Source organism: Anolis sagrei, chromosome 12 (genome assembly GCF_037176765.1).
Source record: "Anolis sagrei isolate rAnoSag1 chromosome 12, rAnoSag1.mat, whole genome shotgun sequence".
NCBI classification, from domain to species: domain Eukaryota; kingdom Metazoa; phylum Chordata; class Lepidosauria; order Squamata; family Dactyloidae; genus Anolis; species Anolis sagrei.
In genome coordinates this window covers 19,995,110-20,002,609 of record NC_090032.1, presented here as the reverse complement: position 1 = coordinate 20,002,609, position 7,500 = coordinate 19,995,110, and the positions used below count along the sequence as shown (strand labels likewise).

The following is a 7,500-nucleotide window of genomic DNA, read 5'->3' as shown; positions in this document are numbered from 1 at the left end:
ATAATAATAATAATAACAACAACATGTTGTAGTTTGGTGAGGTCCCAGCACTCTTTGGCACAATTGGCTAAAGAGCGTGGAAAACAAAACTCCCATTATGCCATCGCATTGAGCCCTGGCAGTTCAATTGAGGTCAAACGCTACAGAATGAAATGGAATAGCAGAGAAAAGGACTCACTCTTGGATGACGGTGGCGGAGTCGGCCCAGGCCTCCAGCGCCTCCTTGACGTTTTTGTTCCGGCAATGGTACCCAGCCAAATACATGTACGGATAGATATGTTCGTTGTGGTAGTACTGCTTGGCTGAATTGATACCCTAGAAGAAGGAAAAGGGGAATGTATCGAGTCCAGAAAGCCCAAGGTTGCCACTGAAGCACTCCAGGACAGGAAAAGTCCTCTGACTTTAAACACCACACCGTGAGATGGGAAACAAACCTTTTATTGAAGATGATTAAAAAAGCAGTAGGGTAAAAAACACTTTAAAGAAATAGGTAAATCCAATTAGGTAGGAAGATAAGCAGGAACAAAGTCCAGGGTAATAGTCCAGCAAAGTCCATAAAAACAAAAGCAGTAAGGTAAAAAAGCACTTTAAAGAAATAGGTAAATCAAATTAGGTAGGAAGATAAGCAGGAACAAAGTCCAGGGTAATAGTCCAGCAAAGTCCATAAAAACAAAAGCAGTAAGGTAAAAAAGCACTTTAAATAAATAGGTAAATCCAATTAGGTAGGAAGATAAGCAAGAACAAAATAGTCCAGGGTAGTAGTCCAGCAAAGTCCATAAAAACAAAAGCAGTTAGGTAAAAAAGCACTTTGAAGAAATAGGTAAGTCCAATTAGGTAGGAATATAAGCAGGAATAAAGGAGTCAAATGCACTTAAACATGAATTTTCCAAGCAAGGTTTCCATGAACTGGGACAAGATCTTGACTTGATTCCAAACAATGCTTCATTTGACTACATATCCTGTACTTGGGACTTTTACCTCCTCGTTAGCTATGTCTCTAGCGCTCAGAAATTGGTTTCCTAAAAACTGGTGGATGAGCGAAACATTCTGAAACTTGGCAGGCTTAAAGTCATAAATGTTGCCTACAAGCGTGCCAAGTTTCATTCCGAGAGCAGTACAAATGATGGAGAAACAAGTCTCAGAATGTTCCGCCTTACCACTAATGGATCAAATTTGAACGAAATAATTACGAAGTTTCAGATATTTGGATTACGAAACGAAACAGGACCCCTCTGAATCGTCACAATCAGAATCTCCTAAACCAGTGGTTCCCAACCCTTTTTGGACCAGGGACAATTTTGACAAAGGACCACAATGACCAGTTACGAATCAGTTTTTGGTCAACTTTAGATTCGGTTTGGTTATTTCATTGCTCTCATTGCTGCATGGTTTCGAGACAACGGTGTAGTAATGGTGAGGCCATAATCTGACTCCTTCAGCACAGACAGCTTGTTCCCCTACCACGTCATTGATTCCATGAGAGCAGACTCTGGGATCTTGACTTCCATAATCTGACTCCTTCAGCACAGACAGCTTGTTCCCCTACCACATCATTGATTCCATAAGAGCAGACTTATGGGGGAGTATGGACAATGGATGATGGGATTTGCAGTACCTTCAACCGATTCAGCTCTGACTTCCAGAGACCACTGAGGCCCCCCCCACAAATTACAGAACTGGACCAAACTTGGCACAGAGAACCCACATGACCAACAGAAAATACTGGAGGTCCCCAAACGGAGAGGACAAGGAAGAAGAGGAGGAGATTCCATCTGAACATGAGGAAGAACTTCCTGACTGTGAGAGCCGTTCAGCAGTGGAACTTTCTGCCCCAGAGTGTGGTGGAGGCTCCTTCTTTGGAAGCTTTTAAACAGAGGCTGGATGGCCATCTGTCAGGGGTGATTTGAATGCAATATTCCTGCTTCTTGGCAGAATGGGGTTGGACTGGATGGCCCATCAGGTCTCTTCCAACTCTTTGATTCTATGATTCTAAGAGCCCAGAGGAGAAGGGCGAGTGCAAGCCTTGCTGCTCCTGCTACCCCACGCTCCTCTCACCCTTATCGAGGCTTCCACTAGTGGCGGAGGCCTCGAAGGGGGCAAGAAGAGGGTGGTCACTATTTCGGGAGTCTGGCCACTATTTCGGGAGTCACGACCCCTCTGAAATGGCCAGCCGACCCCTCGGGGCGTCGCGACCCCCAGGTTGAGAACCGCTGGTCCAACTTATTTATTTATTTACTGCAACGCTCTCTACGTGGGGCTGCCCTTGAAGACGGCCCGGAAGCTGCAATTAGTCCAACGCGCGGCAGCCATGATTCTAACAGGAGCGGAGCGCAGGGAGCACACAACCCCCCTGTTGCGCCAGCTCCATTGGCTGCCGATTTGCTACCGGGCTCAATTCAAGGTGTTGGCATTGACCTATAAAGCCCTAAACGGTTCCGGCCCAAGCTACCTATCTGACCGCCTCTCGGCCTATGAACCCACCAGGACTTTGAGATCTTCCGGGGAGACCCTGCTCTCGATCCCGCCGGCCTCCCAAACACGGTTGGCGGGGACGAGAGATAGGGCCTTCTCGGTGGTGGCTCCTCGGCTGTGGAACGCCCTTCCTACGGACATTAGGCTGGCACCATCTCTCATGGCGTTCCGAAGAAAGTTGAAGACCTGGATGTTTGTGCAGGCGTTCGAGTAAATTAGTGCAATCTGGTAACTGAACATAGGAATGGAACAATGGACGACGGACTTGGATGATGCTTGGATGATGAGGCGATTGGGGATGGGTTTTTGTGATAATTGTGTATTAGAATTGCCTATTAGTTATTAGTGGATAATGTGTTAAGTCAATTGTTATTGTCGTATGGAACTATTGCTGTTTTTATTGTCTTATTGTTTGTGAACCGCTGTGAGTCGCCTTCGGGCTTGAGATACAGCGGTATATAAGCAAAGTAAATAAATACATAAATAAATAAATAATAAATAAATTTATTTACTTTATTTGTATACCACAGTTTCTCAGCCCGTGGGCGACTCAACGCAGTTAACAACAAGAGCAAAAATTCAGTGCTAACAACATACACTATTTAAAAACAATTAACACCGTAGTATACTAAGTAATTAACATCAATAGACAACACATTAACATCTCGTAACTAGAATCGTGATCCAACTCGTCATCCGTAATTCCGTTTTCCTATATTCATTGCACTGCTTCTCCGAACGCCTGTTCAAATAGCCAGGTTTTCAGTTTTCTTCGAAACACCATTAACGAAGGGGCTGATCTAACGTCCATGGGAAGGGCGTTCCACAGCCGAGGGGCCACCACTGAGAAGGCCCTGTCCCTTGTCCCCGCCAAACGTGCCTGTGATGCAGGCGGGATCGAGAGCAGGGCCTCCCCAGAGGATCTTAAAGTCCTGGTGGGTTCATAGGCGGAGATGCGTTCGGATAGGTAACTTGGGCCAGAACCGTTTAGGGCTTTATAGGCCAACGCCAGCACTTTGAATTGAGCCCGGTAGCAAATCGGCAGCCAGTGGAGCTGGCGCAGCAGAGGAGTTGTATGCTCCCTGCGCTCTGCTCCTGTTAGTATCATGGCTGCCGAGCGTTGAACCAATTGAAGCTTCCAAGCCGTCTTCAAAGGCAACCCCACGTAGAGAGCGTTGCAGTAATCAAGGCGGGATGTAACCATGGACTACCGTGGCCAAGTCAGACTTCCCAAGGTCCTCTCCTCCTCTCTCACACTCGATGTCAACACACAACAGAAATGCAAACAATACCTGGTGATAAAGGAAGAGCGGGTCAGGGCGTCCGGGCGTGGGCTCAAGTTCCTCCAAGTCGGCCAAGTTCCCCAAGGCCATCGGATACCTGAGAAGGAAATCAAAGCAACCAATGACTCTTTGGCATTGCGCTTTGATCGCACCCGAACCGAAGAGAAATACTCACTTTTCCAGGTGGCCTAAATCGTAGAGGACCCAAAGCAATTTCTGCAACGGAAAAGACCGAGAAGCAAGTGAGAAGGACGGAAATCCCCGTGATGGGTGTTGTGTCCCGACGCGGAGGGAATCTGACATATTTGGCTCACCTGTTGCAGTTGCAGCAACTCCAAGCTGTCCGAGTGGAGGTCGATGGAGGGGTTAATGGCGCAGACCATGAAGGCCACCTCCATCTGGCGGGTGCAGCACAGGCAGGAGCCTTTCAGGTACAGCCAGCTCTGTCAAGAGGCAAGGATTTTTAGTAGACGTGGTTGGCCCGCTCTTTTGCATGGGAGATACCCCCTCCCCGTGTTGGTTGTTACCCGTTCGGCTACGCCGGCGTTGACGGTCTGCCCCCGCCGGTCCTCGTTGCCCTTTCCGTGCCACGTCACCTCCGCCGTCTGCTCGCCGTCCTTGCCGAAGACGACCCAGGCGTGGTCCTCGGAGAGCGCCAGGTGGACATCCAGCAGCCCCAGTGCCTGGCAGGCCCCCACCACCGCAAAGGCCACGCCAGAGCTGTCTAGTTTGGTCCCTGAAACCAGGAGGGAAATAAACAATGGGTCAAAATGGTAAACATACACATTAGCCGCAACCCAAGCTATGGCAAATTTATCAGGTTACATGCTTCAAGGAGCCCCCAGTGGTGCAGTGGGTTAAACCAGTGAGCTGCGGAACTTGTTGACTGAAAGGTCACATGTTTGAGCTCCCGCCGTTAGCCCCAGCTTCTGCCAACCTAGCAGTTCGAAAACATGTGAATGTGAGTAGATGAATAGGTACCGCTTCTGTAGGAAGATAACAGCACTCCTTGCAGTCATGCTGGCCACACGACCTTGGAGGTGTCTAGGGACAATGCCAGCTCTTCGGCTTAGAAATGGAGATGAGCACCGCCTCTGGAGCCGGAAATTTGTGTCTCATTGGAAAAAGGCACTGAATACTTCTCTGGCATGAAGGTAACGGCGGTCCATTGAGTCATGCCAGCCACATGACCTTGGAGGTGTCTACGGACAACGCCAGCTGTTCGGCTTAGTAATGGAGTTGAGCACCGCCTCCAGAGCTGGAAATGAAAGGCCTTTGCCTTTGTCTGTGTATTTCTGTCTCATTGGAAAAAGGCATTGAATACTGTTCTGACATGAAGGTAACAGCGGTCCATTGAGTCACGCCAGCCACATGACCTTGGAGGTGTCTATGGACAACGCCGGCTCTTCGGCTTAGAAATGGAAATGAGCACCGCCTCCGGAGCCGGAAATGAAAGGGGAAGCCTTTGCCTTTGTCTGTGTATTTGTGTCTCATTGTATTTCAATGTAAAAAGGCATTGAATGTTTGCCTGTGTTTGTTTATATGCTGAAATCCACTCTTGAGTCCTCTCAGGGAGCAGGGCGGAATATAAATAAAGTGTTGTTATTATTATTATTATTATTATTATTATTATTATTACCATCCTCACCTGTGATGAAGCTGAAGAGGGACTGGGTGTGGGCCCGATCCTTGAAGTAGGAGCGGCTCAGGCTGGAGAAGAGAACCTCTCCCAGAGTCGGAGATGAGCACCGCTTCCAAAGCCAGGAATGAAAGGAGAAGCCTTTGCTTTTGTCTGTGTATTTGTGTCTCGTTGTATTTCATTGTAAAAAGGCACTGAATATTTTGCCTATGTTTGTTCATATGCTGTAATCCACTCTGAGTCCCCTTGGGGAGAAAGGGCCTCTCTCCCAGAGTCGGAGATGAGCACCGCCTCCAGAGCCAGGAATGAAAGGAGAAGCCTTTGCCTTTATCTGTGTATTTGTGTCTCGTTGTATTTCATGGTAAAAAGGCATTGAATGTTTTGCCTGCGTTTGTTTATATGCTGTAATCCACTCTGAGTCCTCTCGGGGAGCAGGGCGGAATATAAATAAAGTGTTATTAATTATAATTGTTGTTGTTGTTGTTGTTGTTGTTACCATCCTCACTTGTAACAAAGCTGAAGAAGGACTGGATGTGGGCCAAATCCTTGAAGTAGGAGCGGCTCAGGCTGGAGAAGCGCACCTCTCCCAGAATCGGAGAGGAGCACCACCTCCAGAGCCAGGAATGAAAGGAGAAGCCTTTGCCTTTGTCTGTGTATTTGTGTCTCATTGTATTTCATTGTTAAAAGGCATTGAATACTGCTCTGGCTTGAAGGTAACGGCGGTCCATTGAGTCACGCCAGCCACATGACCTTGGAGGTGTCTACAGACAACGCCGGCTCTTCGGCTTAGTAATGGAGTTGAGCACCGCCTCCAAAGCCAGAAATGAAAGGAGAAGCCTTTGCCTTTGTCTGTGTATTTGTGTCTCATTGGAAAAAGCCATTGAATACTGCTCTGGCTTGAAGGTAACGGCGGTCCATTGAGTCACGCCAGCCACATGATCTTGGAGGTGTCTAGGGACAACGCCGGCTCTTCGGCTTAAAAATGGAGATGAGCACCACCTCCAGAGCCGGAAATGAAAGGGGAAGCCTTTGCCTTTGTCTGTGTATTTGTGTCTCAATGTATTTCATTGTAAAAAGGCATCGAATGTTTTGCCTGTGTTTGTTTATATGCTGTAATCCACTCTGCGTCCCCTCGGGGAACACACCGGAATATAAATAAAGTGTTGTTGTTGTTGTTGTTGTTGTTGTTGTTATTACCATCCTCACCTGTGATGAAGCTGAAGAGGGACTGGATGTGGGCCCGATCCTTGAAGTAGGAGCGGCTCAGGCTGTTCCAGATGACGTCCGAGACTTTCTTGACCAGCTCCCGGGAGGAGTATCCGTCCGGCCGGGGGTAGAGCGAGAGGTCGACGGCCCCCCGGATCTGGGCGGTGAAGCGGGCGTGGAGGGCGCCCACGATGCTGAGGTCGGCCACCGGGAAGTAGGTCAGGCTCTCGGGGCCTTGGGCCGGCTCGAAGCTGATGCCCGGCACGTTGGTGGGCAGCACCCGGTTGACGGCCAAGAAGTGCTCCACGAAGCCCAGCACCAGCGAGAGCAGCACCAGGTCGGGCTGCTCGCGGCGCAGCTCCAGCTCAAAGAGGCGCACCACGTCCGACACCGAGCGGAGCGGGAAGAGGGCTTTCTGGGCGCTCTTCAGCCCCATCGCCCAGGCATGCGCTGCAGCAAAATAGTTCGGGATGAAGACACAAACCCCAAGAAACAAGGTAGAATGAATGCAACAACAACAACAACAACAACAATAATGCCTATGGAACATCAATAAAAATATTCCTGGGACTTAACACATGCATGAAAAGATCCTAATAATAATAATAATAATAATAATAATAATAATAATGTGTTGAGTCCCAGGAATATTTTATTGTTTTTCCATAGCATTATTATTATTATTATTATTATTATTATTATTATGTAAGATCTTTTCATGCAAAGTTTGGGTATTATTATTTAAATATAATAATAATAATAATAATAATAATAATAATAGCAACAACAATAATAATGTCTATGGAACATCAATAAAAATATTCCTGGGACTCAACACATTATTATTATTATTATTATTATTATTATGTAAGATCATTTCATGCAAAGTTTGGGTGTTAT

At 47.5% G+C, this 7,500-nt stretch overlaps 1 protein-coding gene across 1 annotated transcript in view; it reads right to left on the bottom strand.

The window, feature by feature from the left end:
- The window catches only part of MEN1 (menin 1), a 26,853-nt gene that overhangs the window by 5,496 nt on the left and 13,857 nt on the right, over positions 1-7,500 (bottom strand). The window contains exons 2-7 of the mRNA XM_067472540.1: positions 6,601-7,050; positions 4,283-4,491; positions 4,070-4,198; positions 3,931-3,971; positions 3,765-3,852; positions 179-315 (exon numbers count right to left, since the gene is read on the bottom strand). Coding sequence (XP_067328641.1) covers positions 179-315; positions 3,765-3,852; positions 3,931-3,971; positions 4,070-4,198; positions 4,283-4,491; positions 6,601-7,036 — 1,040 coding nt within the window. The 5' untranslated portion in view covers positions 7,037-7,050. The remainder of the gene's footprint in view (positions 1-178; positions 316-3,764; positions 3,853-3,930; positions 3,972-4,069; positions 4,199-4,282; positions 4,492-6,600; positions 7,051-7,500) is intronic.